This window comes from Balaenoptera physalus (assembly GCF_965194825.1).
Source record: "Balaenoptera physalus genome assembly, chromosome: 13".
Taxonomy (NCBI): Eukaryota; Metazoa; Chordata; class Mammalia; order Artiodactyla; family Balaenopteridae; genus Balaenoptera; species Balaenoptera physalus.
The window spans coordinates 90,808,640-90,832,752 of record NC_138892.1 but is presented as its reverse complement, the minus strand read 5'-3'; the positions used below and the strand labels follow the sequence as shown (position 1 = coordinate 90,832,752).

General features: G+C 39.3%; 1 protein-coding gene across 1 annotated transcript; it reads right to left on the bottom strand.

The window, feature by feature from the left end:
* Nucleotides 1-1,708: 1,708 nt before the first annotated feature.
* On the bottom strand, nt 1,709-23,405 carry LDHB (lactate dehydrogenase B). The gene is made up of 8 exons (XM_082419853.1): nt 23,253-23,405; nt 17,534-17,668; nt 11,069-11,186; nt 9,672-9,845; nt 7,591-7,764; nt 5,477-5,594; nt 3,396-3,519; nt 1,709-2,071 (listed from the first exon to the last, which is right to left on the bottom strand). The coding sequence occupies exons 2-8, from the start codon at nt 17,660-17,662 to the stop codon at nt 1,904-1,906; spliced, it is 1,005 nt and encodes a 334-aa protein (XP_082275979.1). The 5' UTR covers nt 17,663-17,668; nt 23,253-23,405; the 3' UTR covers nt 1,709-1,903.
* Between the last annotated feature and the right edge of the window lie 708 nt (nt 23,406-24,113).

Here is a 24,113-nt window from a genome sequence, read left to right as displayed (position 1 = left end):
TAGCACAGTGATTCAGATATATATTCTTTTTCAGATTCTTTCCCTTATAGGATATTACAAAATATTGCGTATAGCTCTCTGTGCTATGCCAGTAGGTAAGATTGAGTCATTTTGGAAATGTCACCTGAGAAACGTATTTAGTACCTCTGGTTTAGTCTCCCTTTCTGTAATACGATAATAATAATATCCTCATAATATGCTGGAGCATTAGAGAATGATTTTGATATTATTTTATAAATGCTAAAGATACAGAAACATAACGATGACTAATATTTACAGCAATAGTAGCACACTGTGCTTCAGAGCACAGGTTAAGGAGCTACAATGCTTGGGTTGAACCCCAAATCTGCTACTTAGTAGCTGTGTGACCTCTGTGTGTTTCAGTTTCATCTGTAAAGTGAGGATTCAAATACTTTAGAGCAGTAATTCTCAACCAGAGGTGATTTTGCTCCCCAGGACACATTTTGGGGTTGACACAACTGGGAAGAGAGGTGTGTAACTGGCATCTAGCGGGTAGATGCTAGGGGTGCTGCCAAACATCCCATGATGCACCATGCTGTCCCCACAGTACAGAATATTCCAGCCCCAAATAGTGCCTAGGTGGAGAAACACTACCTTATAGTTAGGATGACTTAGATGAGTTAATATATACGTAAATCACTTAGAACAGTAAGCACTACTTGCTTATTGTTAGAACCAAGCATTGTGCTGTTTTACATTTTCTCATTTAATTCACACACCATATTGAAGAGGTACCATTATTACCACTACTTCATAGGTTAAGAAAATTGAAGCTTAGGAGTGGTTAAGTATGTAACTTGCCCCAAATTGCAGTTAATCAATGAAATCCAGGTTTATGTGATAACAAAGTCCATGTTTTTAACACCACCTAAAACACTGACCCTTAGATATTACATGTGAAGTAGAAACTCTTTGTTAAAGGAAGTCTGCTATAAGTCCCCCTCTTAACCCCCCTTTATGCTGTCTCCCAGTAGCCTGGATCTGGATAACTCAGTCCAAACTTTCATTTTTCTTCATTATCAAATAGAACCAACTCTAACAAAGTTAATCCCTATTTTAGAAAGCTGTTTTAGAGGTTCTTCCTTTTAGAGAAATAAAATGGACTTCCTTGTAAATGTCATCCACTGGTTCTAGTTCTTTCTTCAGTGATAACCTTAAAATGGTAACCTCAGGATTTTTAGGGCAGTGAAAATACCGTGATATTTTAACGATGGATACATGTCATAAAACATTGTCCAAGCCCATAGAATGCACAACACCAAGAGTGAACTGTAAAGTAAACGATGGGCTTTGGATGATGTCGTGTCAATGTTGGTTCATTGACTGTAACAAACATACCACTCCAGTGAGCGATGTCGATAACGGGAGGCTATGCATGTATGGAAGCAAGCGTTTATGGGAAATCTCTGTATCTTTCTCTCAGTTTGGCTGTGAAACTAAACCTGCTCCCCAAAAAATAAAGTCCTTGAAAAACATGGTAACCATATTCTCAGGACAACAACAACAAAATCATAGTACATGTTGTGACAAAGATTTGTAGTGCTGTTTGGCAAAAGAAGTAGAAGATGGGATGTAGATGATAGAATTTAGGGAAACTTATGATGTAGAGGGGGGAAGAATTATTTGAAAAACAGACTGAAATCTTTCAGAAACCATTAAAGAAAGAATTCCAGAGACAGAAGCAGACTACGATAGTTAATTTTATTTGTTCAAGGACTCATCTTGCAAGCATTAAACCAAGCTTGGGCTTTGATTCTGGGAGCCCAGATTCACATACTTAGGAAGATAAGAGCAGACTGTGCTCCACGTACAGGGATGAAAACTAAAGGCTCGTGGTTAATCACACTGTAGTTTTAAGTTTCTATAGCCTAGCAGCCAGAAGTCACAGGTCCTTTAGTTCCTTCTGGATGTCCCAGAGGGTGTCTGCACTTTTCTTGAGTTGTGCAACCTCATCATCCTTCAGCTTCTGGCTGATAACACTGGTTAACCCCCGAGCATTCAGGATACATGGAAGGCTCAAGAAGACTTCATTCTCAATGCCATACATCCCCTGCCAGAACAAGAAAAGCACTGAGATGAGGAGATGAAACCACAGGTAAGAATGATCACAGGTCCTGAGTTTGAACAGGAAGAATTGCAGGAAATTTGATAAGCATAAACTCATTCTTTAGTTTTTATCACGTACAGGTCTATATACCCTAATACTTGTGTTTCTAATTAGATTTTATACATAGAATATACAAATACACACTATGATAAAACTAGAATTTTAGGTACTTTATTGAACTTATTGATACCTTTCTGCTTCAATACACTTTAATAAACTTTGATTATGTCTTCAAATTCAAATCACATTCAAATGTGGTTCTCACTGGCCTTCTTTTCATGAAATTTTAAGTTTCTTAAAATTCTTTAGTTAAGGAGAGAATTTCAGGTAGTAGCCGACCTACAAGGTCCAGGGAAGTAGTTGGATGCCACTCAAAGGCAAGATTCTTGCAACACCCAAGAGTTGCTGAAAAAAAATCATACAATTCCCAAAACACTTTACCGGTTTGTATTATGTAAATTACTCAGATGGTCAATTTAACTACATAATTAATTAAATTATTTTAGTATATTAATCAAGTCAGTTTAATATTTTCTTAAATTAACTTTGAAAGTTTTTGTATATACACCAAAGTGTAGGGAATAAACAAACTCCTACATATAGGCACTCTAAGACTCAGCAATTATCCAATTTTTGCCATACTTGCTTTAATTTTTTTGCTATAGTATCAAAAAAAACCCCCAAACAACAGAAAAACCCCAAAACATCTGACACCGTGTTCTACCCCCCCCCAACACTTCTATATTTATCTCTTAGTTTCTTTGAATCTACTGCAGTTCCTCCCTTACTTTTTCACCCCTGCTGTTGACTGGTAGAAAATGAGTCCATTATCTTAGACAATGTTTTAATACAATTTTAGTTTTATTTAAAAATAATCAATTTCTAACTGTTCCATAGCTTTTGAGTTAAACTAAATTTGTTAAGGTATCAAATGCTACATACATCAAAGCCAATCTATAGTTTAATACACCAACTTGAAATGAAACTATTAAACTTATTCAAATGATCATCTGAGAATATGTCGAATAAGATTCAGAGTTAATATTTAATTTGCCACATCATACAAGGGAGAAACGTAAAAATGCATTCAATGTCTCTACAAATTTTTGCTCTTATTGTCCTAAACTTCTATTGGAAAGGAGAAAGGTTTCCATAAAACTTTGAGATGAAAAAATAACTGTGGACTGAGACATTATCTCATCCTTCTTAAAATGAATCTACGTATAGAATACTCGACCAGAAATCATAATATTTTATAACAGTTTACCTTCACCATTGTTGACACTGGGTGAATCCTGGATAGATTTTTCAACACAGATTCAATAAGATCAGCCACACTTAATCCAATAGCCCAGTTGGTGTATCCTTTTAGCTTGATGACTTCATAGGCACTAAGGAAAAAAAAAATTCATAAAAGAGATAATTGACACCAGACTCTTTGGGTTTGACTCCTGCTGTCTCTTAACTCTGTAATCTTGAGCAAATTATTTAATCTACCTGTCTCAGTGTCCGCTTCTGTAAAATAAGGATCACAGTGGTATCTACTTCATAAGTTTGTTAAATGAGTTAATATATATGTAAAATGTTTAAAATTTTAAAACTACATGGTAGGTGCTATGTAAATGCTTTGACAAATTTAAGTAGTTTATTGTATAAATGACTATTTATAAAGTCACAGAGGTAAAATGTACATTTTCCAACCAATCTTCTTATTCATAAACTTCAATATTTCCAAAGATATTAATGAAATCAGGGAACAGTGAAAGTGAAAGAACCTTCACATTCAAAGGACAAAATATACTTTGATTTTCAGGTTCATTTGAGGCCACTAACCATTGTCACCTAAAATACTATGACCAACTAACTTAAGAGAAAAGTGATGGCAATACCTTGCCCGGCAACTTTCTGAGCACAAATTATACCCTTTGAAACCCACAAAGGCACTTGTACTTGAGAATTAGGTAGCAGGAGTAACTGGGTATTAGAAAATTGGGATTTAATGCAATCTATCACCGATTAAAAGACCTAGGGCAAGTTATATTACCTGGGTGAGCCCTAGTTTTCTCATTTATAAAATAAAGGGTTGGACTTCCCTGGTGGCTCAGTGGTTAAGAATCCGCCTGCCAATGCAGGGGACATGGGTTCGAGCCCTGGTCCAGGAAGATCCCATATGCTGCGGAGCAACTAAGCCCATGTGCCACAACTACTGAGCCTGTGCTTTAGAGCCCATGAGCTACAACTACTGAAGCCCGCGAGCCTAGAGCTCGAGCTCCACAACAAGAGAAGCCACCAAAATGAGAAGCCCGCGCACCGCAACGAAGAGTAGCCCCCGCTAGCCACAACCAGAGAAAGCCCGCGCGCAGCAACGAAGACCCAACACAGCCAAAAATAAATAAATAAATAAAGTTGAACTAAACAAAATGATTCCATATTTGAGACATCAGTTAGTCTTATAACAACAATTCTCTGAAAATAGAAGCTAACATTTCTCGAATGCTTATCAGTGATAAGTATGTGTGATTTAACTCAATTTTTACAATAATTTAAATACCTTATGACTTTACAGAGGAGAAAACTGAGATTCAACTTAAGGGCTAAATGGCTTCCCAAGACTATACAGTTAGTTAGTGTCAGTGCTATAATTTCAATCTAAGCCCACATTCTTTACTCTGGTCCAAAATGACACTTTATTTTAGGATAAACATGAAGGTCATAGAAAGAGAAAACAGTTAGTAACAAAAGGCAGTTTCAAAGAGGGAGAGGAGGACATCCTTGGTTGGGTGTGGAAAGATAAATACAGCACAGCTTAAACAGTATCAGCAATCAATCAGTAAGTATTATTTAATGCAATTATGACACTAATAGTGTCTAGGTTTACTTTTCTAAATAAGCCAACCTTATGTGTCAACAGTAGGTATTTTGAGAGCCTTTCTCACTTGTTAATTCCATGTCCCACTCCTGTTACTCCTGCAATAGAATTTCTCTAGAAAAATATTTGCTTTCCCTAGGGGGACCAGCATAGCAAATTTGACCAGTATAAGTTAGTCTTGCCTGTTTCAGAAGATAACAGCCGCATATTTACTATTATATATTGAGTTTATCTAAAAGATAAGAAAAAATAGAAAGAAAAATATAATAGAAAAAATAGAAAGAAAAAATAATAAAAAGAAAAAAACAACCCCCCCAAAACAAAGAGTAATTTAAAAAAAGAAAAAACGGGAAAAACAGCAAGAACAAAAAACAAAAAAAAAAACTTTTAAGTTTATCTGAAGAGGCAGCCATGGGAAGTGTTCACAATTTTGTCTAACATAATACTAATTGTCTTAAATCAAGCTCCCTCCTGTGTACCTTTCAACCACTATCTTGTGCACTTCCTTCCAATTTTCACTATCATTGTCCGTTCCCATTTCTGGATTCAGTTCCTGGAGAGAAACACCTGCCACATTCACCCCACTCCACACAGCCACTGCAGGGGAAAAAATAAATACACAAACATTTTAGCTATCTCTGACCTTATTTTTAAAAAATTTTTTCTTCTCTTAGTTCAGATTTCACCCCTGTTGCAAGTTACCCACTTACTGTTCCAATGACAACTGACTCCAATATACTTCCCTGCAAAGGCTGACATTTGCCTTCAAATCTGACCTTTTAACTTTCAACCATTTTGGTGCAAACAGAATTGCTGGGTAAAGCTTACAGACATTATGAAATTCTTGCCTTTCCCTAGGTTTGTGAAATCCTAAGGGATTCTAGTTTGGGACTATTCTAAACTTTGGGTGTGAGGAATTCTTAACTTTTTGCCTGCTTATTTTTCAAATATAAGCCCCCTTTATTCCTAGAGTGAAGTAAAAAACAAAAGAATTCTTGGAAAAAACCCAAGTATCATCTAATTTTCTCTTACCATGCTCTAAGTTCAGTCCATTTCTGGAAAGAAACTCCATGTAACCACAATGAATTGCTCTGGTCTTAACTGCATCAAATATTTCCTTCCAAGAATGCCCCCAAAGGCATAGCAGACAAAGGTGTTATCACTGACTATATCTTTTGGAGGCTTTGATGCACCAAAACACCCCCTTACCTATTCTGAACACCTCTTGCCCAGCCAAAACTATATTTTGAAGATCTAGGCATATAAAGATGGATTAAAATATGCTCTGTACCATGGACAAGTTTAGAATTTACTAGGAGAAAACAGTTAGTAAAGGACACTAAAGCAATGGGAGATGCTCTTACAGAGGGATGAAGAAAGTGTAATAAAACATAAACAAGGGTCTACTTAATGTAGGGGAAAATCAAATGTCAGAAAGCGCTACAAAAAATATGCGTTTGAACTGGACCTTGAAAAATAAGTATGTGTTCCTTGGGGACCTTTGAAGGAAAACTCTTAGATTCAGAAAATAAGAGCAGAGCCCTGGGGTAAAGGTTAGAACCAACTATGAAGGGCAAAGCTGCCCATGGCCAAACAAGACCATGTTTCAGTCCACAACTTTTGCTAATTCAGGGTAACTGTTGAGAAAACTACAGCATTTTCCTGGTTTTGTTGAAGACTATGAAATCTACATAATCATGCCTAAGTGAGCATAGTTTAATTCTCTTTCATTTTATGTACACAGTATAGATCAATACGGAAATGGGGGGGGCAGAGATGTTTTGGAAAAAATGACACAGTAATGAGTAAATAAAACATTGGAAAGGAATCAGAAGACATGATTCTAGCTGCAGTTATGCCGCTAGCCAGCTAAAGGATCTTCAACATGTAAGGTCACTTCCAGATCTGTGGTTCTAGCAACTGTGATAACTAGCACTGAGTTTTTACTGTACACCAGACATGGTACTACTTTATATAGCATAGAAATTCAGGAAAATCCTTGGACACGAGAAACTCTTGAATGAAGTGGTACAATGTGTCAGAAAAAAAAAGTCAGCATCATTATACAAGAAAGCAACAATGCAATAATTTTAAGACCAAATTCTTACAGTACCAAAGTAAACTCTACCAAAATCACATTACTAACTCTCACTAAATTCAAAGGAAAATTTACGTCTTAACCTTTTAGGGAGAAAATAGCCCCTTGCATATTGGGCAAAAGTGAATTTAGTAAAACAAAGATTATCATTATGTTTTGGATTATGACAGCTTTACACCATAAACCTATTCAATGTATAAAATTCAATGTTTAAGATGAAATAATGGAATTAGAATATCATGTTTGACAACCGTCATAATTTATTTAGGCAAGAATCGTAAGTGGATACTAAACTTAGCAGGCAAAAAGTTGATGAGGAATCAGATATTTACCTAGTCAGTATCAAAGTAACCTCCCACAATACTTATTAGTAATGTGAAGTACGTGAAAATATAGAAAATATAATGTAAAAACAAAGAAAACAGTCAGAATGGCAAGAACACCACATAAGTACACAGTAAATACTGTCCTTTTTTTTTTTTTTTTTCTTCTTACCACTTGAGTCGCCATGTTCTCCCAAAATCCATCCGTGGCAGCTGCTGGGATGAATGCCAAGCTTTTCAGCCATAAGATAGCGAAATCTAGCAGAATCCAGATTACATCCACTTCCAATCACACGGTGCTTGGGTAACCCACTTAGTTTCCAGGTAACATATGTGAGAATGTCCACTAAAAATTTAAAAAATAATATATGTAAGTACATCAAAACTGATTTCAACTGCTATGTCAATTAATGGGTTCCCTGGTTTACTCCTCTCACACTGCCCCATCCTCCAAATAAGATGTGGCCAGAAAGATGTAAATACTTGACTTTTCATAATGAGAGATAATGGGAGTTAGAAAGACAGGAAAAATACTTAAGTTTTATAGTAAGAGAGATTGTAAAACACGGGAAATGCAATATTGCGGTTTTTATTTACATTATTACTTGAAACAAGAATACATGAGTCTTGCAGATTAATTTACTATATATGGAAAGAAAGAGAAAAGGGGTTGAGTTAGTTCATCACTTAAGTTTCTTCCAATGCTAACATTCCATGATTTGAACAACTGTCATCAGAAACCAAAAGCTATCAGTTACTAAACTACCAAGGCATGCTGCTATAAATTTCCCTGGGAACAAGACACTATTCAGTAAACAACTGTGATAATACAGGGTATTAACATTTCCTACTATTTAATGAAAGGAATTCTATGACACAGCCTTTATTCTTGTGTGGCACAGAGACTGCAAAGCTAAAACCTGCTGCGCTAGAGAAGATCAAAGTACTTACAGGCTAAGCTGTAAAAAGCAGGAAAACGTGCACACAGGGAAGGCAAGTTTCCACCTCCACTCTCATATATAGACACCGGCTGGGATATTTTAAGGTCATTTTGGCCTGGATATTATAAAAGCTTCCTTGGCAACTTTGACTCAGTAGGAGTGACTCCCTGGAGGGTTAAGACTTTGAAGGTATACCTGGAAAAGCTGTATAACCAGTTAATACTGTCTGCCTTAAGCACAGGATGTGGCACAACTTCATATGTGCCTCCTGTTTGTCATTCATGTTCTACATCTATCTGCCACCCTCTATTTATGAGAAGTTTTAGATGCAAGGTTGAAATATTTAGGAAATTCTTAATCCAGGATTACGGAGAATAATACTAAAATAATATCTGGTCTTGCTGGCTTCCAACTCTCAATATCCCATAAATTAGGGAATTCCCTGGCAGTCCAATGGTTAGGACTCTGTGCTTTCATTGCTGAGGGCCCGGGGTTCAATCCCTCATCTGGGCCTAAGATCCCACAAGCCACACGGTGCGGCTAAAACAAGCAAACAAACAAACAACAACAAAATCCCCATAAATTATAAGGATTTTCTTGGCTCTTATTCACAATCTTTCTCAATGTGAAGTGTCAGAGATAATTAGCTTTACCATTTTATCACTGTATCTACTGTGCTTACCAGTAAATAGTAAGCTTGGTGGCAAATTATAGGCCAAAGAAGTGTGAAATAGAGAGTGAATTTTGACTGTTTGGACTGAAAAAAATGCAATTCTTTCTAATCAGAAGTTTTCAAGTTCCAACATTTGATGTTAAGCATGTATTTGTCCATCAATATAGTCTATTTCTATCTTTAAACTTGGACTAATTAATGGCTTTCTTAAACTTCAAATTCAATCAACTCAATTTTCAAGAATTTTAGAAATAGATAAGAAGACTAGAAAGCATTTTCTGGAAAACAGAAGGTCAAATATGCTAAAATATTTCATCCAAATTGGAATCACATTCAAACGCTTCATTATGCATCCCAGGATAATCTTGATAGAAAAGTTTAAAAGCTTTTAGACTTTACAACAAAGCCAGATAAAACAAGCAGATGAAATTGCTTATAAAACTCTTCTCAGATTCTTAAGCATGTGGCCTGGGACGGTGTCATTGGTTTTGCAAACACCACTCTTTTGTGGCCAAAAACAGGAGACACATGAATTGCTCCTGCCAGCAGACACCAGAACAGACTTTTTTTAAGTTAAAAAAAAAAAAATCCAAAATATTGAATTTAACAGAACTGAACCTTAAGGCATTATAGTAATACCTGGGTTAGAAACCACAATTATGATGCAGTCAGGACTGTACTTGACGATCTGAGGAATGCTGAACCTGAAGACACTAACATTCCTCTGCACCAGATTCAGACGACTTTCTCCCTCTTGTTGGCGAACTCCTGCAGTTACCACCACGATCTTGGAATTGGCGGTCACAGAGTAATCTTGAAGGAGAGGGGAAAAAAGTACTTTACATACAACTCTTCATCAAAACATGTTGTATAATATGCTCTAGAAATCTATACATAAGCTCCCAGAACGTACATGAGAATTACATTTTCTGTATAAGGTGTTGAGCTGCAACACCAATGTTCTGTGGCTTCTTCCTCCTTGAGTGATGTGGAAACATTCCAACCATAACACTGGCTCAGAAAATGGACCCAGGAAGTAAACATGGCCCTAAATTATGTTTCCGGCTAACAAATGCAAAATGCTATTGGCTTTAGAGAAGATTGGATTGTCAGGAATAATACAAAGCATAAACACAGTGAGTGCAAAGTTCAACAGGCAGCCCTCCAACAAAAAAGCAATTTAAAGGTAACTGCAGACTTGTAATGTTAATTCAATCTATGAAGGGAAGCAAGGCACTCCAGTGTCCTTGGCTAGAATTTAATTTCTAATACTCAATATTTTAAAGAAGCTTATTCATTTTTAGCAGTGAGTTTCTCTAGAAAATATTTTATTTTTTCCTCAAGGAAGTGCACCCTTTCCCAAATTATAGACATTTTGATTTGATGTGGTCATTAGACTCAATAGCTATGGATGATTAATATAATTAAACCATGTCCCTATGTGACTTTTCAGTTACTAATACTTTATCAGCTTCCTCTTCCATAAAAGGGAGGTAATAGTATCCATCTCTCATAGGGTTGCTGTGAAGATGAGATATGCAAAGTTTCACATTAGCATACCCAGAATGCTAATAATTCAATGTATAACAGCTATTATCAATAGTATTGTTAGGAATTATTTTGGGCCCACATTTCTACATCTGTAGGGCACAGCCGTGCTGTGGTGACAGTGTCACAGCATAAATCCATTAATCCAGGACAAAGATGGCTAGAATATGAATTTAGTTAGTTTCTTCAAGGCACTCAAATTACTTTGTGCAATATTTTTTTCAGATCTAAAACATCCCCGTTCTCAGGTAGGTGTAAACAAGCATTAGGATCCTATTTCCTAAAATGTTATGTACCAAATGTGTGGAAGGCAGTGGGAGAGGGACTACAGAGGTAACAATTATGTTTGTTTTTGAGGATGAACTGGACCCAGAAGGAAAGGAGAAACTACCAGCACTAGATTCACCAGGATGGGAAAACCGATCTGCTATAAAGGAGTGAGGACATCAATTTACTATTTGATCACTTTGGGCGTGAAATAAGACTACCTTTGTCTGCCACAATTTTTGGTGTCTGAAGGAATAAGCTCCCATGCTGCAGGTCCATCATCTCTCCTTTGAGTTTATCTTCCAAAACATCCACAAGAGCGAGTTCATCGGTCAGAGACTACAAACACGAAAACAGCTGTTAGGACCCGAAGCCACTCTAGGATACCTCCGCTGTCAGTACAAGCCAGAGACTGTGGAAACGGCAAAGTACCCAATGTCTAGAAACCTAGAGGAGAATTTTACCATGGAGTTAGGTGTGCTCTTTAAACAATTTCATGATAAAATGTCTTAAATAACAAACTATTCATATTTAAGATACCAATTTTTCAGAATTTCACCTTCTGGTACCCAACTGGCATTTAATGAGCATGATACAAATTGCTTTAAGAATCTGCAGACATGAAACCAACGTGGCTCAACAGTGGCCTCAGGGTGTGCAAGTCTTCATATTCATGGGGGATGGCGGTGAAAAAGAGACAAAGACCTAGAAACAACCTTGGGCAGTGTGTCCATCCCGAAGGTCACCCCCCAGTTTGGAGGGGTTTTTGAGAGGGCAGATTTAGTTTAAAACCATCAAGAGGTTGAGTTCACTTTAGAGCTGGCTTTGAAGCCCTGGTTGAAGCCAGGAAGCCTCAGGTTGGCTCTGACCAGCTCGAATATCCTGGTGGGGAAAGGAAGGAGTCATGGACACAGGGGTCCAGGGCTAGTGAATTCTCTATGCATGATCAACCCAAACTTGCCCAGAGTTCTCTTGTTTTCTATTCCAACTGTCACCTGTGCCATCCATCCCAAGAAAAACCGTACATCAATAATCATGTCCATTCTTCAGCAAGTCAACCTTTTCTTCTCAGAAAAATGAAGGGGGGAGGGTGTCAATCTAATTGCATCTAAATAACTTTTCAGCTTTTAAAGTTGGTTGTCTTGTGAAAACTCAGAATTTACAAACTCTTTAAAAAGTAGTCATCCTTCCCATTGAAATATCACCCGAATCCTGGCCTTTACTGGTTTTAGCAAAAAAAACCAAGCTGTTAGCAAAATAATTAGCCTAATATGATATATCACACTTAACAATGCAAATACCTCTTTGAAGGATAGTGAGATCAGCCAGGTAAAGGGTAAAGGGTGTTGATGGGAAAAAAGCGTTAAGTAACTGGGGTTCAGGAAGCACTTTGGAGGCTACGATAGAATAATCCAGGGTGGAACTGGAGGGGTCAGGAAGGTACTGAGCGGCAGAGGGAGAAGCAAAGAGAGGCGAGGCAGCCAATAAGAAAACGTGACCCAGTTAAGCTGCCCACAAAGCAGGTCCCGCTCCCCGTAGGAGCCAAGGAATGAACACTGTCCCGTTTCTAGAAGCCCAGGGGCGGCTGGCCTCAAGCAGTGAGCCGCAATAGGCCTGCTTGTGAGGGTTTCCCTGAGACTCGGGCCTCCCTGTGACTGAAAGTGTTCTTAGTTCCAAGCAATTGATTCACTTGCAAGCTTCTGAAATGACCCTTTTATGAGCTGGGGGTTACTTGGTAAATATTTTCTCATTTCCACGTATGTCAAATACTGGCATTAATGTTCACCCGTTTTCACTTAGACTCATGTTTCAACACTTTAAAAATGGTTTCGTTCCTCTGCAGCCTCTGACAAGATCACACAAAACCCGCATTTGTGTTTCTGAAGCCCTAAAACCATACGAGAGAACGTTAATAACCGTTCCGTCAAGGTCCTGAGCGCCGGGAACGTCACTCTTATTTTGGGAACATCACATGGGTGCTGTCAAAGTCAACGGGGCACAACAATTTGGGGCTTAAGTGGAAAAGGATGTCACAGGATCTCAGATCCTGTGTTTTGTTTCAGTGGGTAGAGAGTTGTCTGCGAAGTGCATATTCAGCTGGCAAGGAAGGAAGAGATCCAACACTTTGAGAAAATAATTGCAGCGCTGAATTTAGCTGCATCTGTGGGACTAAATATCCTCGCAGTGGGAGGCAGGCAAATAGAAGATGTGTGACTAAGTACTGACACTTTGGCTTAAAGGAATCTCCTTCTGCATTCACAGAGTGTATATTAGCCATATGTATATTCCAGTTAACGCTGTAAATATATTTTAAAATGTTTGATACATCAAGGGTTAGATTCATTGCAAAAGCAGTAACTTATTAAGGAACAAGATCAGTTAGAAGCCAAGAACATAGCTGCTGAAACCTTGTTTAACATACTATAAAAATTGTCTCTTAATCTAAAGTTCCATGTGGATAAGACACAGCCATAATCTACCTCTTGGCCCTCTTAGCTAGTAAATTACTGCTGCCAGTGGCTTAATATTTGATGGCTGCATTTTTACATTCAAGTGTTTAGTTTGCATGACATTTTGTGGGAGGAAAAGGTATAACTTTTCCCAAATAATTAGCTAAATGGACAAGCACCATTTATTCAATAATTTGTTTTTCTTCTCCTCTGGAATGCCACTTTTCATTAAATACTCTTTGGTCCTGTTTCTGGGCTTTGAGTCTGTTCCATTAACCTGTCTATTCTTGTGCAGACACCAAATTCTAATTAAGTCTCACTTTTAGGCCAAGTCTTGCACTGCAAAAACTGCTCTGCAGTATGTAATTACATTGCTCCTTTTAAGAGACTCCTTATGCTGGGTTTGTACCACAAGAATGTGGCTACAGTTGACTCAATCAAGAACAGACACTCAAACTAAAAACAGCTGCACAGAGGCTAAGGGTGGAATAACTGCGTGGAACCTGTGTATGACCTTGACAACATGATGGGATCTTGGCAGCCAAAACACAGAGCTTGTGATTGGTAGGGGTGGCAGGAGAAGCCATGAAAAAGGAAAAGCTATGATCAAAATTTGACCAGATGTAAGTGCAGTTTCTTCGTAATAGCGGGAATATCCATTTATTTAATACATATTTACTACTGAAAGTGCCAGGCATTATTCTACTAATGAGGAATACAGTAATGAACAAATCTGGCAAAGTTCCTGCCCTCGTGGAATGTACCAGGAAGGGAACAGGAGTGAAGCAAACAGTTTAAGATGACTCTGATAATGGAAGTGCTATAAACAGTGCAAGGCAGGGTGAAGTTAAAGGGAAGGGAAGGACGCTTACTTGGTATTGGACAGTCAGGGAAGGCCTGCCCAAAAAAGCGTGACATGAATGATGGGAGGGAGTCAGCTCTGATGGTCTAGAGCAGTCATTCCAGGGGAAGGGAAATCAAGTACTAAAACGGTTTAAGCAGCCATGAGCTTGGTGTTTTGAAGAAAGAGGGCAGAAGGTAAGAGATGAAGTCAGAGACAGCACCACCACATTGCACTGGAAAGGCGCTCCTGACCCTCTGAATGGTGCCCCCTGCAGGTGTGCACCCCGCCTTGCTCTGAGAGGCAGGCAGGGAAAAATCCTTGACGCCTCATTGCATATTATGTATGCGTGTAGTTGACGTGCACTGTTACCTATCAGAAAGTTCTAAGTAGGGAAGCTATTTTTATAAAAGCTCACTACGGTTTCCATGTTGGCAACGAGGCTGGGTAGAGTGGGCAAGAGAAGCAGAAAACACCGGTGTCTTTGCAATGGCGGACGTTGTACTCGGGAGGCTCAGCTGCCTCCACGGGCCCAGTTAAGGCGTGGGCCTTCTCAACCTCTGTCTCTGGTGCCCCAGCTTTGTTCACTTTCTGGGCCAAAGCAGTGTGTGTCCTCTGAAAAGCACACTGGTGATGGACTCAGAGACTGGATCTGGCACTTAGGATCTCTGAGATCTTAATCAAGGGGCTTAATCTTTCTGAGTTTGTCCTTTTCCAACAGTAATATAGAGATGACAATATCCCCTAGAACTTTTCTAGAGGAATAAGGTAACATGCAGACACCTGACAAAAGAGCACTGTTAGTTCCCTTTCTTATTAAACCAGTGGGGTTTATAATCCTTACCAAAGAGTAATAACAACTTTGACTCTAATTCTTCCCCATTAAAAGAAGATTTAAACACTTTTGATTAATAAAATGGTCTTTCAGGAAGGCAGTCCTTCCTTCACAGCAGCTCAATTGGAAGATTCCTACTGTTAGGGGCCCAGTCTGTTCTCTCGAGCACTAGAATTGGGCCAAAGTATTATATAACTGCAGAGAGGAGAGTCTCAACTAAATTATTTACCCAAGAGGATTTTAAATTTACAGTTAAAACAATCAGCGAGGTACTCCTTATAGAATCATGACAGCTCAGATATAGTTTCCTGAAAATCCAAATTTTGAGATTAGCAGGAGGAATGAAAAATCTTTAGCTAGTGTTTTAGTAATATATTTATGTCTGGGGGGATGGGAGAGATAAAGTAGGAGCTTGGGATTAACATATACACACAACTACATATAAAATAGGTAAACAAGGACCTACTGTATTGTACAGGGAACTATACTCAATATTTTGTAATAACCTATAATGGAAAAGAATCTGAAAAAGATATAACTGAATCACTTTGCTGTACACTTGAAACTAACACAACACTGTAAATCAACTATACTTCAATTAAAAAAATATATACTTATGTCTTTAATTGCCCCAGTACTAGCATAGAATGAATAGAAACTGCAGAGTCACTATAGTTAAGAGTTCAGAGTCCTGGGCTTAAAATACAGCTCTACCATTACCAGCTGTGTGACAATAGGCAGGCCACTTAATCTAATGAAGCCTCAGCTACCTCATCTGGAAACAGGATATGAACAGTTCCCATTTCTTGAGATTGTTGTTTAAAATGAAGCATTTTAGTCAAACCACTTCAAACACGGTACAAATTTTAAAAGAAAGGTAAGCTGGAATACTTTTCATTTTTACTGGTATGAAGGATGAACACTAAATTGTGATTATTTAAATTCCCTGTAATTTGGGAAGCAGCTCTCCTAAATCAGGGGAACCTGGCCAATGAAAACTAGCAAGAAAAAATGCAAAAGAATAAAACTTTCATTGGTGCACACTACATATTTTAGTTGATTTCTTTGATGACTTTTTCCTCAGTGAAGATTCAGAATTTGTTGCTTTAGAATTTAAATTTTGTAAATAGAAATATGCTTGGCTAGGAGTTATTCAAGCAGCCTTCACATACAATACAAATGGACAGTGTGCTCTACTGAAGGCCAGGCAGCACTGAGGGGAGGGGTTCCCCTAAAAAACATTTAAGACAGCCTTCAGAAAGAACAAGGATCAATTCAATGAGGTAAGTAAGAATATAGGAAGCAAACTAAAAGTTTATGGAGGTATCTGGGGAAAATATAATCTGGAGGAGTAAAGGGTGCTAGTAGCATGTTGTCAGTGTTAAATCTGATGTTGATAACTGAACTATGTGAGAATATGTCCTATTTTGAGGAAATGTACTCTGACAGACAGAAGGAAAGGAAGGGCATGTTTGCATTTATTCTCTAATGGTTCAGAAAAAAGTCCATACACGTGCGTGCACCCACACACCCACACACACACAAATATGTTAAGAATTAGTAAACATAGGTGAAGTGAATATGGAAGTTTTTTTTTTTAATATTCTTGCAAATTTTTCTGTAAATTTGAAATTATTTCAAAATAAAATGACTGGGTGGGGGTTTGAGGGGAATAATAGGATATTTCCATGACCTCAAAAAGCGACTGTGCAGATTATTTATTAACTACAGAGGGTTAAGGGACCTTTGCAGTGGAGAAATCTGACAGTTACCACTTCAACCAGAGGACTCTTGGGCACCACCAGTCATGAGACAAAATTGTGATGCATTGTGAAGGACGTGCCACCACCCCACCCCCCAAATCTAACCTGAACCCAATTACAAGGAAACATCAGACCAACATAAATTGAGGGGCATCCTACAGAACCGACGGGGACTCTACAAACATATCAATGACATGAGAGACAAAGAAAGGCTCAGTTCCACATTAAAGAAGAAGAAAGAGACATGACAAGTATATAAAAACATGATCTTGGATTAGGGGAGAAAAGGCAGGATTTTAATAGTTGGAGAATTTTTAATCTGGGTACTGTGTATTAGATAATAGCATTTTATCAGTATTAAATTTCCTGAGTGCAGTAACTCTATTGTGTCAGATAGGAAGAATGTCATTTTCTCAGGAAATACATGCTAATGTGTTTAAAGGTGAAGTATCACGATGCCTACAACTTACTTCAAATTATTCAGGAAAAAAAAATCTTTTAAAGATACAATCAAATTCTCAGATACCTAAAGAGACTGTATACACATGCTGAAATTACCTATCATGTATGGTGTTTTTTTGTTTTTGTTTTTCAATTAATTTTTATTGGAGTATAGTTGCTTTACAATGTTGTGTTACTTTCTGCTGTACAGCAAAGTGAATCAGCTATACGTATACATATATCCCCTCTTTTTAGGATTTCCTTCCCATTTAGGTCACCACAGAGCACTGAGTAGAGTTCCCTATGCTATACTGTAGGTTCTCATTAGTATGTATGGTGTTCTTGAAAGTACGTACCTTTCCCAGAATGCTGATGGCACATGCCATACCAACTTGTCCAACACCCACTATAGTGATCTTATTGTTTGGGACCATTGCCTCTTCTTCCGCAACTGGTGCGATCAGTTTTTCCTTAAGAGTTGCCATTGTGCCCTGAAAGAAAATAATCAAAATATTATACATGTGTCCATATGAGAAACCTGCATGGGAATCTGTAATGTTACTGTTGCAAGTTTGAACTAAAATACATTTTAAAAGGAGCATAATGGTATTCTAGAGCACAGAATATATTTTAAAAAAACAGTGTGATAAACCATATTAACAAATTGAAGGAGAAATACCATATGATCATCTCAATAGATGCAGAAAAAGGTTTCAACAAAATTCAACACCCATTTATGATAAAAACCCTTAGAAAGTAGGCATGGAGAGAACTTACCTCAACATAATAAAGGCCATATAAGACAAACCCACAGCCAACATCATTCTCAATGGTGAAAAACTGAAACCACTTCCTCTAAGATCAGGAACAAGACAAGGTTGTCCACTCTCACCACTATTATTCAACATAGTTTTGGAAGTTTTAGCCATGGCAATCAGAGAAGAAAACAAAATAAAAGGAATCCAAAACAGAAAAGAAGAAGTAAAGCTGTCACTGTTTGCAGATGACATGACACTATATATAGAGAATCCTAAAGATGCTACCAGAAAACAACTAGAGCTAATCAATGAATTTGGAAAAGTAGCAAGACACAAAATTAATGCACAGAAATTTCTTGCATACCTATACACTGATGATGAAAAATCTGAAAGAGAAATTAAGGAAACACTCCCATTTACCATTGCAACAAAAAGAATAAAATACCTAGGAATAAACCTACCTAGGGAGACAAAAGACCTGTATGCAGAAAACTATAAGACACTGATGAAAGAAATTAAAGATGATACAAACAGATGGAGAGATATACCATGTTCGTGGATTGGAAGAATCAACATTGTGAAAATGACTATACTACCCAAAGCAATCTACATATTCAATGCAATCCTATCAAACTACCAATGGCATTTTTCACAGAACTAGAACAAAAAAATTCACAATTTGCATGGAAACACAAAAGACCCCAAATAGCCAAAGCAATCTTGAGAAAGAAAAACGGAGCTGGAGGAATCAGACTCCCTCACTTCAGACTATACTACAAAGCTGCAGTAATCAACACAGTATGGTACTGGCACAAAAACAGAAATATAGATCAATGGAACAGGATAGAAAGCTCAGAGATAAACCCACGCACATATGGTCACCTTATTTTTGATAAAGGAGGCAAGAATATACAATGGAGAAAAGACAGCCTCTTCAATAAGTGGTTCTGGGAAAACTGGACAGCCACATGTAAAAGAATGAAATTAGAACACTCTGTAACAACATACACAAAAATAAACTCAAAATAGATTAAAGACCTAAATGTAAGGCCAGACACTATAAAACTCTTAGAGGAAAACATAGGCAGAACACTATGACATAAATCACAGCAAGATCCTTTTTGACCCACCTCCTAGAGAAATGGAAATAAAAACAAAAATAAACAAATGGGACCTAATGAACCTTAAAAGCTTTTGCACAGCAAAGGAAACCACAAACAAGACGAAAAGACAACCCTCAGAATGGGAGAAAATGTTTGCAAATGAAGCAACTGACAAAGGATTAATCTCCAAAATTTACAAGCAGCTCAATATCAAAAATCAAACAACCCAATCCCAAAATGGGCAGAAGACCTAAATAGACATCTCTCCAAAGAAGATATACAGATTGCCAACAAACACATGAAAGGATGCTCAACATCACTAATCATTAGAGAAATGCAAATCAAAACTACAATGAGGTATCACCTCACACCAGTCAGAATGGCCATCATCCAAAAATCTACAAACAATAAATGCTGGAGAGGGTGTGGAGAAACGGGAACCCTCTTGCACTGTTGGTGGGAATGTAAATTGATACAGCCACTATGGGGAACAGTATGGAGGTTCCTTAAAAAACTAAAAATAGAACTACCATATGACCCAGCAATCCCACTACTGGGCATATACCCTGAGAAAACCATAATTCAAAAAGAGTCATGTACCACAATGTTCATTGCAGCTCTATTTACAATAGCCAGGACATGGAAGCAACCTAAGTGTCCATCAACAGATGAATGGATAAAGATGTGGCACATATATATGTATAATGGAATATTACTCAGCCATTAAAAGAAATGAAATTGAGTTATTTGTAGTGAGGTGGATGGACATAGAGACTGTCATACAGAGTGAATTAAGTCAAAAAGAGAAAAACAAATACCGTATGCTAACATATATATATGGAAATTAAAAAACAAAAAAAAAAAGATTCTGAAGAACCTAGGGGCAGGACAGGAATAAAGACGCAGACATAGGGGCTTCCCTGGTGGTGCAGTGGTTGAGAATCTGCCTGCCAACGCAGGGGACACGGGTTCGAGCCCTGGTCTGGGAAGATCCCACATGCCGTGGAGCAACTGGGCCCGTGAGCCACAACTACTGAGCCTGCGCGTCTGGAGCCTGTGCTCCGAAACAAGAGAGGCCGCGATAGTGAGAGGCCCGCGCACCACGATGACGAGTGGTCCCCACTTGCCGCAACTAGAGAAAGCCCTCGCACAGAAACGAAGACCCAACACAGCCATAAATAAAAAAATAAATAAATAATTAGGAAGAAAAAAAAAGACGCAGACGTAGAGAATGGACTTGAGGACACAGGGAGGGGGAAGGGTAAGCTGGGACGAAATGAGAGACTGGCATGGACATATATACACTACCAAATGTAAAATAGCTAGTGGGAAGCAGCTGCATAGCACAGGGAGATCAGCTTCGTGCTTTGTGACCACCTAGATGGGTGGGATAGGGAGGGTGGGAGGGAGACACAAGAGGGAGGAGATATGGGGATATATGTATACGTATAGCCGATTCACTTTGTTATACAGCAGAAACTGACACAACATTGTAAAGCAATTATACTCCAATAAAGATGTTTTTTTTAAAAAAAAAAAACCATGTTAACCCATTAACAAAAAACAAGACAAAAACTTCCACGAAGCCTGTTAGAATTTGGGTTCGTCTCTTCAGCCTGTGCTTGCTTTTCTAATAGTATTTAACAAAGTTGTAACAATTTTGTCTTGTGGCCATTCATTTACTGGTTAAACAACATGAATATTTATATTTAGATTAGCGGATTTGTTTCTATGCCCACTATAAAGTATTTATGTGTAACTATTTAAGTTAGAGCCCAGTATTAGCCCATATTTAAGCTTGGGCTAAAAGAATGGCCAGTTATTAATATAATTTCTACTACCAATGGTTATTATCACTCTTAGAAGATAGGGACCAATTGGTTCTTCTATTTTCTTCTTCTATTGAAGTCTCACCTAAAATTTGTCACAGTGTACTGGACATACTATGTGTGCTTAAATACAGTGACAATAGTGATGAATAATGTTTATGCAAAATCTGCAGAAAATATCACTCTGAATTCCTTCTAGTGCACCTTGGAAGCTTATTAGAAGGCGGGTACTTATTAAATTTTTTTTCAGGGGGTCACATTAGGAGAATATCAGCCTTTGAGTGAGTTTGTTTCCAGCCATTAAAGAAAAAGCCAAAAAAGAAAAATTAATAAGTTTAAAAAATGGAAACTGTTAGAAAACATTTATACAGTAACACCAATTTTATCTGCGCCATCAGATTATCAGCTGAGTGTTCTGGATAACTAAAACAAAAGGCAAAATTTATTGTATCAACCTGCTTTCTTAAACAAAGAGGGTACAGATCATAAAAAAAGCCCTTTCTTCGGAATTAAGTATCGTTTATAATTGTAACCCGTTATAATGTCTAGTATTTGTGTTTGCCTTTTACTTTTAATGCTAAACTGTTAACTTAGAGGACAATGCCCCCTGTTTCAAACTGTACCCCTGCTTCCCTCTCGTTTTTTGTTTCTCATCTGCAAAGGACTAAGTAACAAAACCTAGTTTAGTAATTGTATATGTTAAGTAAGAGTTGGTAAGGCTCCAAGTTGGAATAAAGTACTTGATTTGGAGATAACTGTTTAACAACTATTTCATTCTATAGCTATTTTTTTTCCCCAAAAACTATTTTCCCCCAAACATGAGGGACTAAACTCAAAGATTATTTTGCCTTTACAAAGCCTATTTGCAGTTTTCTCCTGGATGCTAGAGAAAAAAGAAATACACAATGGTGTACAACTGTCTCCACAAATAGATGACCGTAACAATGAAATTCACACATGTCCTGCATATTGCGCAGAATCAGAAGAATGCCGCCTCTCTTGGTGAACAGATACAAACGCACAGATTTTCTTTATTATGTTATTTTCACTAGTTGGTTTAAGGTCCTTTAGGTACACAGAGGATCCAGTAAAGCAGTGGAAAACAAAAGTCCAGACAGACTGCTATAGAAATACAGATTAGTTGTCCAGATAGACCTTGTAAACTAGTTGGGGAATTTCAGAAATGACACTGTAGAAGCTTGAGGAGGTACAGATTTTCTCTCAGGTCTTTCTAGAGAAAAAGTGATTTAATTTTCTTTTTTCCCCCCTTAACAGGGGTTCTCTAACAGGTGTTGTAAGAAATTAGAAGAAAATGTTTTATATTGTACACAGGCCTGCCTCAAGATCAGAGTGGTGGCTTGTAAGGGAAAAGAATGATAAACAGGGTAAAAATTACCTCCGATGTTTGGTCCTTTACACCCCCACCCTCCAGCCCCTTCTGTGGATATAAATCGTTAGACATGAACCCGGGCCTTAAGTTCAGGAACAAAGCTCCACTTTGCAGACTAACCTTTTAAAGAGCCCAGTTTTGCCGTGCAATACCTTCACTAGTAAGTGGCGGTTCTTCCCCTCCTCCTACCCCTGCAGGCCCCAGCTGCAGCGGCTGTGCAGGCCGCCCACGGGCCAGCTCTTCCTCTTGTCACCCGCAGCGCAGAGCGCAGGTCACAAGGGGAGGCAGCAACCACGGATCTCCTCGGACAAGGTCTCTAGGGCGAAAAGTCTAGGCTTTCCTCACGCTCAACACCCAAAGCTGGCAAATAAACAAAGCACCCGAAGCACCAAGAAAAGAGGCCAGAAACGAGCCGGCCCATCGCTCCGGGAAGGGCTGCGTGTGCCGCAGCCTGGGAGAGGCTGGAGGGCAGGGCCAAGATCATCCTTCACCCTCAATCCCGAAAAGCCGGGCATTTCTCCATTCCCGTGGTAATGGACGCCAATCCCCAGGCTCACGATCCGCCAGCCTCACGGGTCACCTGGCCCCTTCTCCCTCCCCCAGCTCCTCAAGCACGTGTCCGGGCTCCCGCCAGCAGGCACCGAGGGTGATGCGGCCGCCATGAACCCATCAAGGACACGCAGGGCCCGGGATCACCTGCAAATGCAACAAGTCTGTCCCCCGGGGAAGCACGGGCTGGCGGCGAGCCCCGAAGCGTGGCGGACAAAGCCCGGGGGCTCGCTCGCAGTCCCTCCGCGCCGCCCTGCTACCCAGCCCAGGGCACGGTCCCTGCCCCCAACCCGCCCCAACCCGAGTCCGGATGCTCAGGGCTACAGGCCCGGGAGCGCAGATGTCCTTCCTGGTCCTTCCCCGAGTCTTGCTACACAAGGATTCCCTTCCACATCCCACCCGGTCTGCTCGAGAGCCAGGATTCAGGGTCCCGAGCAGAAACCTACCAGGGGAGAGAAAGTTCTCGAGACGGCGGTAAGGGTCGCACGGAGAAGACAAAGTCAGCAGCGTGCGTCCCCTTCACCGCAGGATCCGCAAGGAGGGAGGAGGAGGCGGGGCCCGCCCCTCGGCCGCCTCTGAGCTTCCTCTATTGTGATTGGAAACCCGAGCCCCGCCCACCCCTCCCCTCGGCTCGCTCAATGCCCTTCAAGGACAAGGGCTCAAATGTGCCCACGCCCTCCCTCGGCCCAGTTGAGGGGGTCACCTTCTGGCCGCTAAGGCGGCCTCGCTCTCAGCCAGTCTCACGGCGGCTCACAGACTTTTCCACACAGAGGCTGCGTTATTTCTAAACCCTGACCACCTTTGACCCTTTTGGACTCTCACGCTCTTGTTTGGATAAGTTTAGTCCCAATAGAAGTAAATTTCTGTTTTGCATTCCACGTCAACTTCAGGGGACCACTGTTCTGAGCTGAGATGCTGGTGGTGTGTTCGTTCCCCTGGAATAAAACTGCTGCTTCTGGATGTTTTTTTAAAATAAAATCAGATTTTCATTTCTCGTCATCTTCGATATAAAGTTTATTTGATGCAAGGGTTTTTCCCACCTTAACTCAGCAAATATACAACAACTACCTACTAGTTGCCCGTGAAACCAGTGAGGCCTAGGGCCTGCCTTCTGAAGTTCTCTACCAATCTGTACGGTCTCAGGGGCAGATAATGGGGCCACCAGTAAAATGCAGTTTCTCTTTTAGTCCCTGAGCGACTCCAAAGCTGCATGTTGCCATTCGTCTCTGTGTCTCCAGCACCCAGCCCAGTGCCTCGTACCTCAATACGGTGTCGATGAATGAGTGAATGAATAAATGAATGATGAA

What these genes read in the sequence shown, in the direction of transcription:
- LDHB (XM_082419853.1), bottom strand. Translation starts at nt 17,662, where the DNA reads ATGGCAACTCTTAAGGAAAAACTGATCGCACCAGTTGCGGAAGAAGAG. An exon ending in AAAAATTGTGGCAGACAAAG is followed by an intron (nt 9,846 to 11,068) that starts GTAGTCTTATTT and finishes CTCTCCTTCAAG; the next exon opens with ATTACTCTGTGACCGCCAAT. An exon ending in CACAAGATAGTGGTTGAAAG is followed by an intron (nt 3,520 to 5,476) that starts GTACACAGGAGG and finishes TTTTTTCCTTAG; the next exon opens with TGCCTATGAAGTCATCAAGC.